This window comes from Vulpes lagopus, chromosome 7 (genome assembly GCF_018345385.1).
Source record: "Vulpes lagopus strain Blue_001 chromosome 7, ASM1834538v1, whole genome shotgun sequence".
Classification (NCBI taxonomy): Eukaryota; Metazoa; Chordata; class Mammalia; order Carnivora; family Canidae; genus Vulpes; species Vulpes lagopus.
In genome coordinates, this window is record NC_054830.1 from 12,152,929 (window position 1) to 12,171,022 (window position 18,094).

The 18,094-nt window shown below is 48.0% G+C and overlaps 1 protein-coding gene across 1 annotated transcript in view; it reads right to left on the minus strand.

Annotated features, from left to right (window-relative positions):
* Positions 1-18,094, minus strand: part of MED26 (mediator complex subunit 26) — a 55,981-nt gene that overhangs the window by 4,737 nt on the left and 33,150 nt on the right. The window contains exon 2 of the mRNA XM_041763635.1: positions 673-747. Coding sequence (XP_041619569.1) covers positions 673-747 — 75 coding nt within the window. The remainder of the gene's footprint in view (positions 1-672; positions 748-18,094) is intronic.

Consider the following 18,094-nt stretch of genomic DNA (forward strand, 5'->3'; position numbering starts at 1 on the left):
TGGGGTCCTTTGTGACATCTAACTTCCTGAATCTAGTCCTTAAACTTTAGGGTCTCAGGGCCACAGGAGGCATCTTCAAAAGTACCATCCCGGGATCCCTGGGTGGCTCAGTGGTTTGGCACCTGCCTTCAGCTCAGGGCATGATCTTGAGTCCCGCATCAGGTTTCCTGCATGAAGCCTGCTTCTCCCTCTGCCTGCCCCTCTCTTTCTCTCTCTCTCTCTCTCTCTCTCTGTGTCTCTCATGAATAAATAAATAAAATCTTAAAAAAAAAAAAAAAAAAAGCACCATCCCACAGGCTTCTGACCTGGAGGCTGTGGACCATCAAAGCCAGTGCAATGACACTATGCCAAGGAAGCTCTTTGGGAGAAACGCTATGGCAAAGGCAACAGCAAACGGAGGGCCTGAGCCAGCATTACTCACTGGAGCTTAACCCCTCAGGCATGCCTCCCAGGCCTGGGACTAAAGCCACCCGATTCGTGCAGTACCTATAGGAAGATGTTGCTCCTGGCACAGCAAAGGCCAGGAGAGTATGCACCCCCCTCACTCAGCACTACTAAGTCCTCATCTGGCCAGTGAGAGCACAAGGCTCCAAGAAGCCACGAAGGAATTGGGCTGGGGGAGGCCAAGCTCTGCCCACCCTGCTCCCAATATTGGGTCCTGGGGACACTCACCTCCAGTGCCTCTTTGGTAATGGGGTATTTCTCCAGGCTGGAGATGACTTCCAGCACCGCCACCATGTTCCGGATCTGTAAAACAAGAGCCACTTGTCAAACCTCTGCCCTTCTCCCTGTTCTAGCCCATTCTGGCCTCTCTCCCCAAGGGCCAGTGGAGTCAGCAACACCAGAGTTCTCACCCCATGCAGCCTCCTCCTCCTACCTGCTCCCAGAGCCAACAAGGTACCCAGTGCTCATGAGCCCGTCCATGGACATGCCTGCCTGCCCAAGTGGTTGTCACATGGCTGAAACCCATGACATTCATGAAGTAAGATCTGCTCTTGATATGGCAGAGGTGTTCTACTCTACCATCTCATGGGGGGGGGGGGGGTGCTGAAGATTTATCAAATAAAACACCCAAGTTTAAAAGAACAATAAAGGCATACTTCCTTTTGTTGTTCGTAGCTTTAATACACTTCACAGATACTGTGTTTTTTACCAAATGAAGGTCTGTAGCAACACTGCATTGAGCAAGTCTGTTGGTGGCATTTTTCCAACAGCATTTGCTCACTTTGTGTCTCTGTGTCACATTTTAGTAATTCTGATCATATTTCAGATTTTTCCATTGTTATATTTGTTATAGTGATCTGTGTGATCAGTGATTCTTGATGTTACTATTGGTGATTGTTTTGGGGTGCCACAAACTGCACCCATACAAGATGGCAAACTTGATTCATACTGTGTGTGTTCTGACTGCTCCGCTGCCCAGCCATTCCTCTGTCTCCTCTCCTTGGGTCTCCCTATTCCCTGAGACACAATATTGAAATTAGGCCAACCCATAAGCCTACAAAATGGCCTCAAAGTGTTCAAGTGACGAAGAGTCACACATCTCTCACTTTAAATCAAAAGCTAGAAATGGGGGGCATCTGGGTGGCTCAGTCTGTTAAGCATCTGCCTTTGGCTCAGGTCATGATACTGGGACTGAGCCCCACGTCAGGCTCCCTCCTCTACAGAGAGTCTGCTTCTCCCTCTCCTCCCCACTTGTGCTCTCTCTCGCTACCCCTGTCTCTCTCAAATAAATAAAACCTTTTAATAATAATTTTAAAAGGCTAGAAATGAGTACACTTAGTGAGAGGAAGGCCTGCCCCAAGCCCCAAACCAAGAAAGGCCTCTTGTGCCAAACAGTTAGCCAAGCTGTGAAAGCAAAGAAAGTTCTTGAGGGAAATTAAAATGCTATTCCAGTGAACAAGCAGAAGATAAGAAAGCAAAATTGCCTTACTGCTGATGTGGACCAAGTTTGAGTAGTCTGGATATAAGATCAAACACCATAACATTCCTTTAAGCCAAAGCCTAGTCTAGAACAAGGCTCTACCTCTCTTCAATTCATTGAAAACTGGAAGAGGTGAGGAAGCTGCAGAAGCAAAGTCTGAAGCCAGTGGAGGTTGGTTCATGAGGTTTAAGGAAAAGCCAACTTCGTAACCTAAAAGTGCAAGGTGAAGCAGAAAGTGCTGATGTAGAAGCCAAAGCAAGGGATCCAGAAGAAGAAGCTGAGATAATTGATAAAGGTGGCTACATCCAACAACAGATTTTCAATGTAGACCAAACAGCTTTCTATTGGGAAAAGATGCTGGCCTTTCATAGCTAGAGAGGAGAAGTCAATGTCTGGCTTCAAAGCTTCAGAGGACAAGCTGACTCTTATTGGGGGCTCATGCAGCTGGTGACTAAGTTGAAGCCGATGCTCATTTACCATTTGGAAAATCCTAGGGCCCCAAAAGAATTATGCCAAATCGACTGCATGAGCTCTAGAAATGGAACAACAAAGCCTCATGACAGCACATCAATTTGCCACATGGTTTACAGACTATTTTAAGCCTACTCTTGAGACATACCGCGTTTAGGAAAAAAGATTCCTTTCAAAATACTACCACTTATTGACAATGTACATGGTACCCAAGAGCTTTGATGGCGACGAACAATGAAATTAATGTTCTCATGCCTGCTGACACAACACCCATTCTGCAGTCCATGGATCAAGGAATAATTTCAACTTTCAAGTCTCATTATTTAAGAAGTATGTTTTATAAGGCTATAGCTGCCATAGATAGGGATTCCTCTGATGGATCTGGACAAAGTAAATTGAAAAACTTCTGGAAAGGGTATACCATTCTAGATGCTATTAAGAACATCTGTGACTCATGGGAAGAAGCCAAAATATCAACATGAACAGGAATCTGAAGGAGTGGATTCCAACCCTCATGGATGACTTTGAGGGTTTAAGACTTCCATAGAGGAAGTAACCACAGGTGTGATGCAAACAGCAAGAGAGCTAGAATCAGAAGTGAAACGTGAGTATGGGACTGGATTGCTCCAATTTCATGCTAAAACTTGAACAGATGAGGAGTTACTTCTAATGGATTAACAAAACATGGTTTCTTGAGATGGAACCTACTCCTGGTGAAGCTGCTATGAAGATTGTTGAAATGACAAAGGATTTAGAATATAGAAGCTGGGTTGATAAAGCAGTAGTAGTATTTGAGAGGACTAAGTCCAATTTTGAAAGAAGTCCTACTGGGCAGCCTAGGTGGCTCGGCAGTTTAGTGCTGTCTTCAGCCCAGGGCCTGATCCTGGGGACCCAGGATCGAGTCCCACGTCGGGAGCCTGCTTCTCCCTCTGCCTGTGTCCCTGCGCGCCTCTCTCTCTGTCTCTCTCATAAATAAATAAATAAATTAATTAATTAATTAATTTTTTAAAAAGTCCTACTGCGGGTAAAATGTTATCAAACAGCATCGCATGCTATAGAGAAATTGGGCATGAAAGGAAGAGACCCATCAATGTATTAAACTTCATTGTCTTGATTTTAAGAAACTGGTGCAGCTACCCCAGCCGTCAGCGACTACCACCTCGATCGGTCAGCAGCCATCACCACAGAGGCAGGACACTCCGTCAGCAAAAAGATTACGATTTGCTAAAAATGAGATAATGGTTAGTATTTTTTTTAGTAATGAAGCTGGGGGCGGGGGGTTGTTTTTTGTTTTAGAAATTAGGGGAGGGAAAGGGAGAGAAAGAATCCTAAGTAGGCTCCACAACCAGTGTGGAACCCAACTCAGGGCTTGATCTCATGACTCAGAGCATGACCTCAGCTGAAATCAAGAGTTGGACGCTTAACTGCACCACCTAGGCGCCCCCAGTAATAAAGTATTTTAGTTAAGGTATATACCTTGTTTTTTTTAGACTTACTACTATTCTACACTTAGCAGACTATGGTATAGTGTAAACACCACTTTTATATGCACTGGGAAACAAAAAACTTCATTTGCCTTGGTTTACTGGGGCCATCACTTTATTTTGGGGGTCTGAAGCCTAATCTGCAGTATCTCCTGAGGAATGAATGCCTGCACACAGTAATCCAATCAATCTGGCTATATTAACCAGATCTTTAGAGTTCATCCAAAGTCACCACAAAGTCACAAACTTGGAGAAGACAGATACCACTCAGCCCTGAGGATCTGTATCTGGAACACAGAAACCTCAGGCCAGCAGACAGTAACAGGCACTGGGCAAAACAGAAGATGGCATCCCCAGTGCTCAGCTCTCACAGGCATTAGGGATGGAAGCCAGGAGCGGTTGCCCTACAGACATGCTGGCCAACCAGCAGAAGTGGAATCTGACAATACCCGGTAGTTCTGGGGCGCAGCCAAGTCTGGGGAGCAATGGCCTTTGGTAGTCTCACGTGTGCAGACCTTCTGACCAAGCCATCCCATCACTTGTATGCTGCCTGCTGTGGGCCAGGCCCTACCCTCATACCATGTGTGTCCATACAGCACCACTCTGGAGCTGCGACAACCCTAAGGAGAAGGCCCCGTTATCATCACATTTTACAGATAGGAGACGGCATACAAAGGTGTAGGTCACGCAACACCAGTGCCTTCCAAGAGTCAAAGTAACAGAATGAAAAATTCAAGAGCAACAGAAGTAAGCCAACAGTAGCCTCAGTGCACCAACAATACGAAGCTCAGATCACAGAGGGTAGAGTCACAGAAAACACAGACTGCATGATTCTGTTTACACCAAACATCAGAGCATGCTCAAAAATTAATTTAAAATCAGTCACGAACTTGGCTCAGTCAGTAGAGCATGTGTGAGTTTAAACCCCATGTTGGGCATAGAGCTTTCTTAAAAATTATATATAATATGTATATATTAGCTCCTAAAATCAATCACAGACCTAAATATGAATGCAAAAACTCTTAAGTCTTCTAGGAGACACAGCAAAGTATCTTTGCAACCTTGGGGTAGACAAAGATTTCTTAGGACCTCCAAAGCAGTCACTGTCTAAGAAAAAATACTGACAAACTAGGCTTCACGATTCAGAACTTCTGTTTACTACAAGAAGCAAACCTCAGCCTGGGAGCACGTGCTGACAAAGCATGCCCAGTGAAGGGCTCGACTACAGAAGAGATAAAGAGCTCCTGCTCAGCAGCTGCTGGTTTCAGTGGGCTGGCGGGACAGGGGAGCCCACAGAGTAGGGGGAAGCCCCCCTCCCCCACAAGATCACACAGTAAGCACATCACACACCCACACACACTAGAACTGAGCTACGCAGGCACGCAAAAGGGCACAAGGAAAGGTACATCTCCTAGCCAGCCACTGCAGTGTTTCCTTGTATCTTTTCCAAAAACACTCCTTGCATACAGAAGCTTGTGTATACACTTACTGCACATTTAAAAAAAAAAAAAAAGCAAAGTATGATTCCATGCCTTGCTTCTTCTAACATGCGAAACCCCCAGCATCACAGACCCGGCTTTGCTCTTCCTTCCAGCTGGGGGCAGGGGCACTTGAACAGTGCTGTATCCCTCCTTTCTCACTTACTGCTACAGACAAAGCTACAATCTCCACCTTTACTAGAGGGCTAACACAAGCTGCTTGAGGGGTTGTTGGCACCAAGGTCATCAATGATTGTAATTAGCTGCTGGGGAGGCTGCTCCCACTCCATGTCCACTGTAGGAGAGGAAGGTGGGGAAGCCTAGTTCTTGCATGCTCGCCAGCACTGTGCTGTACTGTTGGGTACAGTTTCCTGTTGCTGCCAAAATGATCATACAGGATCACAAATTGAGTGGCTGAAATACCATGCATGTATCATGTCAGGTTGTGGAGGGCGTGGTTCAGGTGTGTGGTTCAGGTCCCCCTGGGCTGAGATCCAGGTGTAGGCAAGCCACCTTCTCTGGGAAGCTCTCAAGGGCCGTTTCCTATTCCTTCAAGTGTTGATAGAATTACTCCTCCTAGCCGTAGGATTGAGGGGCCCCTTTTCTTGCTGGCTATCATCTGAGGGCCATTTCCAGCTTCTGGAGGGCACTGCGTTCCCCAGCTCATGGCACCTCAGTTCAGCTCCCAAGTCAGTAACAGGGCTAAGTCCTCATACTGTATCCCTGGCCTGGCCAGGAAAGAGTCTCCAGTTCTAATGATTTGATTAGGCTGGGCCCACCCAGACAATCCAGGTCTATACCCTTAGTCACACGTGCATAGTCCCTTCTGCCATGTAAGGTACCACATGCCCAGGTTCCAGGGACTAGGATGTAGACATCCTTGATGGCTGGTACCTTGCTGGTCATGTGTATTCCCAGCTTATCTGCCTTATTTCCAGCTGAAGGCAGCTGTCACCTCCAACTGCCACCTCCGGTTCCATGTGTCTTTTCTGCTTGTAAATTGCAGTAACCACAGAGCAACAACAGTTGCCTTGACTCTGCCTGACAGCTCTCACACAGCTGCCCCTTTGCCAGGGGGCCCCAAAAACCTACTCCAAGTTGCACTGAGGGAATAGGTCTGAGAGGAGACACATTCTATCCTTTACATATCCTTGACGTGCCAGGGACAGGGATTCAGCGAAAGAGGAGACTGGGTAGTGAGGAGGCCAGTACCACAGGGACAGCGAGGCCACCCACTTCCTGTCCCCAGCCCTGGGATTCCAGCCCCAATGGGGTCTTGGGCTTGCCACATGGCCTATCTCCACCGCAGTGACCTCACCCTGATATATTTAGAGCCCTGGGTCCCCACATATTCCTGAACCACAGTCCCTGGAGAGCAAGCTCGGCAGCACAGACTGTCCTTGTCCTTGAGGCAGACACTGTCCTGCTGCCAGATAAGAGGGGGGAGGCACAACACCTGGGCAACTCGGGAGGCTGGAAGCAAGCAGGTACCATAGGGCTCATGCAGCTGGAGCCCCTCTTGGAAGCTGTGCAGGAGTGGGACAGGGTGAAGTCTACAGGCCATACTGACATTGCTGAGCAGCTCCTACACTTAGGTGCATGTCAGAGTTTGGCTTTGAGCAGGCTCTCCAGCTCTCAACCTTGTGGAAGATGCTACCCCCGCCCACCTCTTTCTGCCCTGGCTGCCTAGAAGTTCAGGACCATCCTGGGGGCTCATTCCTCTGGCTCTGCCCCACCCCAAAGTCATGATGGTGAGGGCACTGAGCACTGTGTGGGAGGTGCCACCTGGGCATTCCAAGTGCAGTCAGTCCCCTGAGGACCAGGAAGCAGACCCAGATAATGCTACAAGGAGTATGGCCCCGAGCCCTGACGCTCACCACACCCAACAGGCAGGAGTCTGTGCAGTGCCTGGCCAGGCTTGGGCCTCAGACCCAGTAAGCAGTGTCACCCCAGCCAACCCATGTCTCTGCCTCGGCTGGGCATACCAAGATGGAAGACTATTGAACCAGCCTTACCAACCCACCCACTCACCCACATAGGAGTGGCAGACCTCTCACTCTTGATGAGAGGGCCCTATGATTAGCAGAGACGGGATGAGATGTGGCCACTGGGAAGCTCCTAACCGGTTCCAGGCCTGCAAAGCTCAGCACAGGGCCCTCAGGCCTGGGAGGTCAGTGTGAAGTGTAAGGCACACCAGGCATACATATGGAGAGGTCAGCACCTGAGTGGGGCCTCCCAGGGTAGACAGCAGAGGTCCTAGCACCTAAGGAGATGGTGACATGGCACCAAAACCCTGGAGAGGGGAGGGAGGACCAGTGTGAAGACAGTGGCATGAGCCAGGATGCCAGGAGGAAGAAGAGACGGTGGGGAAGTGAGCTGGCTCCTACACAACCTGCCTCTCAACTTTAGCCACTGTGGGAGCTAAACTGCTGCCCTGACACCAAAAGACCATTTGTCTTTGCCCCATTCTGGGTCCTTCCTGGCACCTGTCTGTAGGAAAATATACTCACCATTCATAATCACAGCACAGATACTGTTCCATTCCTGTATGAGGAAGAAGCCTCTGGGCAGCTCCTGGGCACTGCCCTCAAGTGGGGCTTTGGGCGCTTCTGCAGGCCAGAGTCCCAGCGCCATGTGCAAACCTCTTGCTGTCAGGAATAGCCTGGTGCATTGGTGGCCCTTTCCTCCTCTGGCTATCCCTTGATATTTGTTCTCAAAAAACAAAAACAAAAACAAAAACACCTCTCAAAACCACCTGCCAAAGGGCTTTCCCAAAAGGGGCAGGATTCACACTGAAGGATGTCTGAGTGCCCAAAGTCTCATTTTCTCCTTAGGGCTCCTTCAGCAGATGCAACTTAATTTGTATACTCTTAACAATTAAAAAAGCCAAGTATCACCTCCGCTTTCTACCAATGAGGACCTCCCATGTGAATGAACTGCTCACCATCTTAGCCCACTTATTATTTGAACGCCCTCTTCATTGGAAGTAATTAATCACCTAGCCAAGGAGCCCACAGGTTGGTAGTGTTTTGCCCTACCCTGTGCCCATGGTAGTTGGGCAAGTAAAGTGTCAGAACAGGAGGGCTACTCTGGAAGTGCAGGAAGCAGGCAGGGCAGGCCGGGCAGTGAGGCGGGGGGCACACAGAGAAGACCCCAAGGTCTGCTCCAAAGGAAGGGCAGGAAGCCAGTAGGTGACTACTGGTGGAAGTGATTCCTTAACTACCTCACTGAGTGCTTTCAGATCCTAGACTGGAGGTTCATGGGGGCACAATCATGTATATACTCTGTAAGACAGGAAAGTCAGCGTCACACAGGCAGCTCAATCAGCCAGTGTCTGCAGCACTGGATACACAGGCACCCCTAAACAAGGTACCCCCCAGCTCTGGCATGGGGAGAGAGAAAGCACATCCTCACTCACATCTACGGGACACCCCAGGGACACATGCTCCCTACTACCAACCCAGTTCCCAGGGCTTTTATGGGGGAGGGAGTGTCTTCCCACCACATGAGAACCAAGAGCAGGCACAGAGGAAGCAGAAAGGCCTTTGTTCCTGGGGAGACCCTCAGAGCATGCTAAGTCACCACTCCCGCCAGGCTAACCAGTTGTATTTGCTGCTTGGCTCACAGAGCACAGGAGGAAGGGGGGCTGGATGCACACAGGTGACAGCACAAAGGAGAGGACAGCACCCCATAGAAGCAGCCTGGGCACAATTCTGGGCCAAGGAACACAGGATGCTACCACTTTGTGCCCAAGGCTGGTGACATCCCTGTTCCCCCACCCCTTGGGGCCAAGTGGGGGCAGCGAGGAGCCTGCGTGGTGCTCCATGGCACGCTGAGCTCTGTGGGAACCGCTAAAGGTACACGCTCACCCCCAGCTTTTAATGACACAGTTCAGAATGTTTACTGGAGAAATGATGCACTTGGGTGTGGGTGGCAGAGAGGGAATGGATGAAGTGATGCTGATTGGCTGTAAACTGATTTTTACTGAAGCCAGGGCACAGTTACATTATTCTACTTTTATGTTTGAAATTAGCCACAAATCTAAATGGCTACAAAATTCACCCATTTCCTCACATGTGGATGGGAGGGGTTACTGGATATGGAATGAGACGGCAGTTGGCAGACACACCAACGCATGGAAGTGAAGTGAGCAAATACCTGTTTTCCAATTGCACATGGTAGCTTCTCACTGTCTCATCTGGTACCTGTGTGGGGAGTGAGGCCAAGGGCTGGTGGGATGCCGTCTCCCTCCACGGTGAGCCTGCTTTCAGCCCCCACTACCTCTGAGTCAAACTACAGGGCATATTCTATCTGGTGGGACCTTTGGACATTCTCACTAAGCCCCCTGCAGGCAACTGAGCTGCTACTCAACAGACTCTGTAAAGACTGCCTGCATCCCTGGTGTGGAACAAGGTCTGGGGTCTTTTCTCCGAGGCAGGTCCACGACTCCCTGCAAAGAGCCCACAGAGAACTGGAAACCGGGCATGTCTGATTCTTCATGCTTCCAAAGCTGCTCCCTGCCCTCAGATAGGGAGGATGCCACAGGGTCCAGGGGGGCACCCAACCAGACATGGGCCACACAGCTTCTTGAGGGGCTCTCCAGAGAGCTGGGGATGGCTACACCCAGAGAGAGAGCAGGTTCTGTGGCTGGGCTGCCAGACTGCTAAGGCCAGGGAGGGAGGAGTCAGCACCTTAGGCTTCTGACAAGACTGCAAGCCCCAAGCCACACCAAAGTACTTGCCCATCTGCAGAGGCTAGCATGTGTGTGTTCACACATACATGAGGTCAGAAGCTAGGGGAAGGGCAAAGTCTGGGGACATCTCACAGTGGGGCCCAGGTCAGGTCGGGTGACCAGAGAAGGTGGAAACATGGTAAAGAGTGAAGAGGGAAGGGACAGCCAGCCAATGCTGCCCTGTGGCAGCTCTCTGAAACCCAGTGTCATCACTGGCTCCTCCAGAGTCCAGGACGCCAACCAGATTGGCTTCAGAAACCTGCCTGTAACAAGGTACATGGAATCATCTTTAAAACAAAACCCCACTGGAAAAAATATTTTAACTGGCCCTCATCACATGTCTGAAAGTTGCTCTGTGAATCAGATCATTGGTCTGATCCTGGATTCGTGTGCAGAGCTGGGGCCAGTGCAGTGGGGTGAACCTGCCACTGACCAGCCTCCTCCTCCCCTATTTCAGGGGCTATGTAGGTAAACCCCAGACCCTGAGTAATTACCACCCCATGGGGGATTTCCAAAGTCATGTGAAACAAGGAACCGAGACACTGAGCTTCAGAGTCTGGGAGGCCTGTTGCTCACCCTTCTTTTCTCCATGCATCAAGGGTTTCCGTCCTGCCCCAAACCCCCATTCTCTTAGAAATTAAGCTGGATGTGTGCAGCCATGGTGGCAAAGAGGAAACCTTGTGCTCCTTGAGGTCTGAGCACTGATGGGGCCCACGATTAGTGAGCTGTGAGCGGCCCACCTCAGCCTGATTCTCAGAGGACCACCATTTGTTGGGTTCCTCCAGGAGCTAAGCTCTCTAGCTTTTCATCCTTGCAATCCCACTTTACAGATAAGGCAACTGGGAGTCTGGAAAGGTAATGGAGATCCAGGGCTCACTACTCAGCCAGAAGGTGGCAGAGTATAGTCTTATATTAGCCAGGCATATGCTCTGCCTATCACAGACAGCCCCGCTGGTGCTTTACTAGGTGGGATGAGGGAGGGCACCAAGATGCCACCAGGCTGGTGGTGTCGGCATCTCGCCCACATATTTTCTCCCTGACCTGCCACAGCAGGTAAACACACAGGTTACAGAGTTCCTTGAAGCCACACAGAGCCACTGGCTTTGTGCCTAGCAGATCTCTGGGCTGCCTCTGCCTTCCCTCCAAGGCAGCCTAGAGCCAGGGAGATCCATACACTTACCCACAACAGGGGCTTCAGCCCACCCAGTGCACCCTAAGCAGCAGGTCTCTTAGTAGACAACAAGAGCACTGTAGGCCCCGGCAATGGCACACAGCATAAGTCTTCCTGCTTCTGATGAACTGCACACACATCCCAGGTGGGTGCCATTCTTTCTGTGGTTCAAACTGCCTCCGCTACAAGTTGGTGTAAGAGGTGGCAACACCTACATCCCCCAGAGATCCTGGCTGAACACAGCGCATGTCCCACCCCATCTCCCCGAGTAAGGAAAAGGCATCAGTGTGGCATGACCCTCCCTCTTGGCTCTGGAAGGTGCATCCTCCTGGCCTTGCTCTGCCTGGTTCCACAGCCAGGCAGGAGCAAGAGGAACCTCCCTCAGGTCATCTGCACTTCGCCTGGTCAAGGTACTGTTCTCTTCCAGGACCCCAGTGGGAGCCTAACACCCACAGGGTAAAGTCTCTTTCATTCATGGCTTCTTAGAAGAAGAATGACATGGCTGGGCCGGGGGAAGGGGGCAGCGGTGCTGTGTCCCAGCTGTAGCCGCCAAGCTCACTACTTACAAAAAAAGCACTTCCTCATCAGAGGGGCCCATATGCTCCCCAGGAGAGTCCACAGCTGGAACATAGCTACTGCCTGCATGGCCCTGACCATCACACAGCCCACAGAACACCCGCGGCCGGTTGGAGCATGTAATTGCAGCTGCAAGTCAGCCCAGGGGATAGAAACCAACCCCAGCCTGGGCCAACCAGGGACCAGGCAGAGCAGCGCCCATGAGCAGCATAGCACAGGAAGAAGAAGGCCAGGGCAGCAGCTGGAGCTCCTCATCAGCATACATGAGCAGCATGAGCAACTGCCATCCTTGGTCACCAAGAGGCTACCAGATGGGAAGGGGGATGTGGGGAGGGGAGGAGAGGTAGCACTCTCCCTGCAGCCCCAGCACCCAAACTGTCTCTCTCTCCCTACTACTATTTATCTCAGTAGCTCTTTCCGACAAAACTATGTACTTAAACTTTCCTGATCTCTGAATCAGGTCCACAGGACACACACAATTCTCTTTATGATCCAGCCCCCTCTGAGAGCACAAGAGCTCTCAATATGTAATCTGTGAACTGGTTCATTCCTGCACTGACACAACTACAAGTCAGAAAGCCAGGCAGAGCATTTCCTTTCTGCCATACACGCTCACAGAAGGGTCTCGCCAGCAGAGCATCTGATGACAGCACTCATTGTCAGGTGAGGACTTCCCTCTCCCATCCTCGCAGTAAAAATACAGAGACAGAAGGGCCCAATGCCCACGAGAGGGGCACAGACAATGCTTGACCCACATGCATGCAGAATATAAGCAATCCAAAGTGAGAACCAGCCAGCTTTTTAGGAACTGATAGGGGCCAACCTCCAAAAGACTGTGAAGTAAAACATCAAGGTGACAACAGTGAGCTCCTGTGCTGCCAAATGAAACACCCAGTGGTGGGGCTGGGTAGAGAAGGGCCAGGCAATAGAGCTGTACAAAGATACAGTGGAGCTGAACCTAGCCTCTAATGCTGCCCAACTCGGACTTAAGCAAGACCAACCACCAATCAGTCCAGCTCCTCCTCCATCAACAGGGAAGCCTGAGCGGAATGTTGGAAAAACCACAGATCATTTCTGTAGAATCCAAATGGCATTCTGCCCACCATCTTGAGAGACTCTGCCTATGGGGCCAGGTCAGGTGGGCTCTGCAAGTTCACTAACAGTCTGCTCTGTGGTCTCTAAGATCCCTTCAGGCAGCACAGTGCCCAGCATGGTACCAGGCTACCAGTCTACCAACCTGGGCTGCTGAAAGATCCTGGGAGCCAAAGGTATTCCAGAATTCCCCTTGACAAGTCACCAAATGCTTTCTGAACAACTACTGCAGGCCTAGAGTATGCAGGAAGGCATGTATAGCCCAGTCCTGAGGGATGGCCAGAGGCAAGGACAGACACAATAGGGGGAACACCATGACTGAGGCTCAGTTAAGCTGCCAGGAGCCCGGGTGCAAGGAGCCCAGAACCGCAGCAACATCCAGCAAGCTCTTTTAGAAGAGAAGGATTACACAGTAGAGAACCAAGACATACCCTCTCAGAGGGACTCAAGCCCAGAACTAGCCCCAGAACTTGAAGCTGCCATGGGACGCTGGGTAAAAGTGACCATACCATAAATGAAGTCCAGGATGCCCCACGTAAGCAGTAAAAGTGTTACTGACATATAAATGACATGCAGGGTCTGGTAGCTCTCCTTTTCCTGAGCACTCCCACGGGGTCACCATGTCCCTTCTGAGCTGAGCGGACAGGAAAAGAGCAACAGGAACTGCCAGAATCTGGGTTGGGGCCACAATGGGTAAATCATTTGGCAAGTCTCAGGTTAAATATCAAGGAGCTCTTGTCTCCTTTTAAATAGGAATCTGAAAGATCCGCAAACTCACCGCAAACATAATTAAGGGTGGGTGTGCCTGTCCTACACAGGGTGGTGGCCATCGGCTAAGGCCATAAACTCTATACTGAGTGCTCCAGGGCATAAAGCACCAGAGATCAGTAGATGGCTCTGATCCCACCCACCCATTCAGCCCACTCAGCTGTTCCCTCAGCCACTAAGTAGGAGGATGACAGAGGCTTCCTACAGGCTCCTGGAAGGGGAACAAGAGACACACATGGACACGCAGGATGCTGCCTGGCACACCTATCAGCACTCAGAAAGAAGTCAACTTGGCAGGGATCAATCCCAAGGCCACTCCTCCCCCTACCTGCTGCCCTGCAACTCAAGGGCTCCATGTGGAGCTAGAGGAACCACTGGGCACAGGGACTTTTCTCAGCGGGCATTCCTGCAACAGGGGCTGCCATGGAGAGAACCAAGAACAGAGTCACTCATGAAACAGGAAGGTGAGTTGTACATTCTGTGTCAAACATCGTATAAGGATAGATATTCATACCCTGAGACCCAACAATTTTACTCTGAGGCACATACCAACAGAAACGTGAACACCCATGCATGGAGAACATATTCAGAACAGCCCTAACTAAAAACCACCTGAATGGCCATCACTGGCATCATGAGTGACTAAATCATGGTCGATCCATTCAGCGCAGAATGAACAAACTATGCTACACACATCAGAGATAAATCTCAAAACAGTGTCCAGTAAAAAAGCCAGGCACAAAAGAAAACATTCTGTATTGGATTGAAAGCTCCCAAGCAGGCAAGACTAAGGCCAGGGAAAACGGGTGGGGAGTTGCTGGGAAAGGGAACAAGAGTAGCTTCTCGGGAAACGCTCTATTCTTTGCTCTGGGTGGCAGGTTACTCAGGTGAGTTCACTTCATAAGCATTCAATTAAATGTAAAGCTAACAACTTGTACGCTTTTCTGGATGAGGCCATCCTGACCTAGAAACAGATGCCAGAGAACTGCTGGGGCTGAAGAGGAGGAGACATTGGTGAGTCAGCCCCCTTGGTCCCCCACAGTGGCACAGACACTCTCAGGGTCCCACAGAGAGGGCTGCACAAGCCCAGGCTATCTCTGAGACACGCAGCATGCACTATGTTTCAAAGCTCAGAGAAACATGTCCATACACTCTTGCCCTGGGCAGGGTTCAGTTCTGAGCAGGACAAGGGTTCTGTAGGTTCCAGGGAAGAAGCACTCAACAGCTCAGTGTCCTCAAGAAGAAGTAAGCTCTAAACTTACTGGATAAGCAGGCAGGCAGCACCCACTGCCTAGGTATTGCTGGCCAGCGCTGTGCTGGGCATCTGTCTCTTGCCATACCATGGTCTCTTCTGAAACTACAGACCCCTAAAGTAGGTATTATGCTGTTTCCCCAGGATGGAAGCCAGGGCACCTATTAAACATCTGGCCACAGGTTCATTACTGATCTAAGCTGCTAATCCTATGCAGTTAGCCCATGTCTGACTCCATGCAATAGGCCATTAACAAGTCATGCTGGTAACCTGGGCAGAAATAGACAGCTGGCTTGAAGGAGGGCAATGGAACAATGAGGATAAGGAAACTCTTCATGCCTAACCCAAGAAAAAGCTATCAAAGTAAGGGAGACTAGAAATTAAAGTGAGGGAGGCAGATAACATCTGAAAATCAATGTAATCTGTCATATTAAGAGGCCAAAAATGAAAAGGCCTTAGCTTATTTCAAAAGATATGGAAAAAAGGTTTAACAGAATTGGACATTTCTTCCTGATAAAAAACTTTCAGCAGACTAGGAATAGAAGAGAAACCTTTTTGGCCTGATAAGTGCTTCAACAATTCCCAGAGCTAACATCACACTTGATGGTGAATGACTCTATGTCCCCCCGCTCACAGGTGCAAGACAAGGATATGTGGTCACCACTTCTATTCAGTCTTGTGGAGAGATTCTAGCCAATGTAATAAAGCAAGAAAAGAGTGGGGGAGGGGGAGACATCAAGATTCGAAAGAAGAAGTAAAACTGTTTATTCACAAATAACAGAATAGTCCATATGGAAAATCTTATAGCATCTACAAAAAAGTTACCAGAATAAGTGAGTTTATTAGTAAGATGGCAGGATACAAGTTCAATAGCAAATCTGACTGTATTTTTATATGCAGACAACAAACATTCAGAAAAATGAAATCTCAAAAAACCAATTCCATTTATAATAGCAATTAAAAAATATGAAGTACTTAGGAATACATTTGACAAAAGACATGAACGAGTTCAACACCAAAAAGTGCAACATTGAAAAGTGCAAAACATGGCTGAGAAAAATTAAAGAAAAATTAAAGAATTAATTGATGAATTAATGGAGAGATATACTGAGTAAACGGATTGAAAGAGTCAAGAGTGTTAAGATGTCATTTCTTCCCCAAACTGATCTATATAGCTTCGATGCAATTGCAATCAAAATTCCAGCAGGGTCTTTGAGTGAAACTGACAAGTTGATTTAAAATCTATATGGAATCACACAGAAGACCTAGAATAGCCAACACATTTGGAAAAAAAGAAAACCAGAAGATTATAATCAAGACAATGTGGTATTAAAGACAGATAAACAGATCAATGAAATAGAACAGAGTCCATTTACAGACCCATTCATGGTCAACTGATCCTTAACAAAAAAGTGTTAAGATAATTCAGTGAATGATCTTTCAACAAATAGCGCTAGAATAATTGGACAGCCATATGCAAACAACAACAACAAATAAAAAACAAAATCCTCAATCTCTACCTTATAAGATATACAAATATTAACACCAAATGCATTACAAACATAAACATAAAAGTTAATTAAAACTATAGACCATCTAAGAAGAAAACATAGGAGGAAAATCTTAGTGACCTTGGGTTTGGGAAAGACTAAAAGTACAACAGAAAAGGCACAAAATTTAGAGAAAACATAAATTGGATTTCATCAAAATTGAAAATCTTTGCTCTTTAAAACACGACACTTAAATTTTTTTTTTTAAAAGGCAAGCCACAGATAGGAAATGTATAAATGAATCATATATCTAAGAATGGACATGGATCTAGAATACATTAAAAAAAAAAACAAAAACTCTTTCAACTCCGTGATTAGGCAAAGAACCCAAGGGGAAAAAAAGGGAAAAATGGTTTGAATGAATATTCAAGGGCAGCCTGGGTGGCTCAGTTTAGCACTGCCTTCAGCCCAGGGCCTGATCCTAGAGACCCGTGATCGAGTCCCATTGTCGGGCTCCCTGCATGGAGCCTGCTTCTCCCTCTGCCTGTGTCTCTTCCTCTCTCTGTCTCTCATGAACAAATAAATAAAATCTTTAAAAAAAAAAAAAAAAAAACAAAGAATATTCAAGTCTTTCAACAAAGAAGAGAGATGCATGGCAAATAAACACATGAAGAGATGCACATCAATATTAGTCACTAGAAAAATGCTTAAAATCACCGTAAGATATCACTACATACCTATTAGAATGACTAAAATGAAAAAGACTGACCATACCAAATGCTGGCCAAGATGTGGAGCTAATGGCATTCTCATACACTGCTGGTGGGAGTGTAACATCATACAACCACCTTGGAAGTCCTTCAGGCAGAGATTCTTAACCCAAAAGTCCATCAACACATGGGTAGATAAATGAATTGTAGTATACCCATAAAATGAACTAATACTCAGCAACAAAAAAGAATGAGCTATTGATATATACAACATGCATGAATCTGAAAATAAATATGCAGAATGAAAAAGGCCAGACCAAAATAAAATAGTACATAGTGCATGATTTCACAAAATCTAGAAAAGGCAAGTAAATTCTACAGTGACAGAAAGCATATGAGCAGTTGCATGGGGACTAGGGTGGGCTGGATGGAAGATTACAAAGGGGCAAAAAGAAACCTCTGGAAATGATGGATATGTTATTACCCTGATTGGATGGTTTTTCAGATGTATATAGGTCAAAATATATCAAATTGCACACCTTTAATGTACACAGTTTACTGTATGTCAATTATACTTCAGTAAAGCTGTAAATAACTGTGGAAGCAAATGATACATGTAACAAGAGCCCAGAAAAAGAAGGGGTGGTGGTAGGCAGAGAGCAGAAACACTTCTTTGTTGCAGGGGAGGCATTAAGACCCCCAAACCTGGGCTCAGCCCTCCCTGGGGCTGGAGGATGGGGCCGAACCTTCTCCCCTCAGTAAAATGAAGAGGACTATCATGCCTGGGCAACCAAGGGATATAAGGATTGAACAACAAACTCAATGTTGCATATAACAGCTCCAGCAGGCACCACTAAATATCAAGCTTTTCTTTCTAGGACATTCTACATGCTCCTGCAAACACCTGCACATCCAACAGACTGTGTATCAGAACTATGGCTTAGAA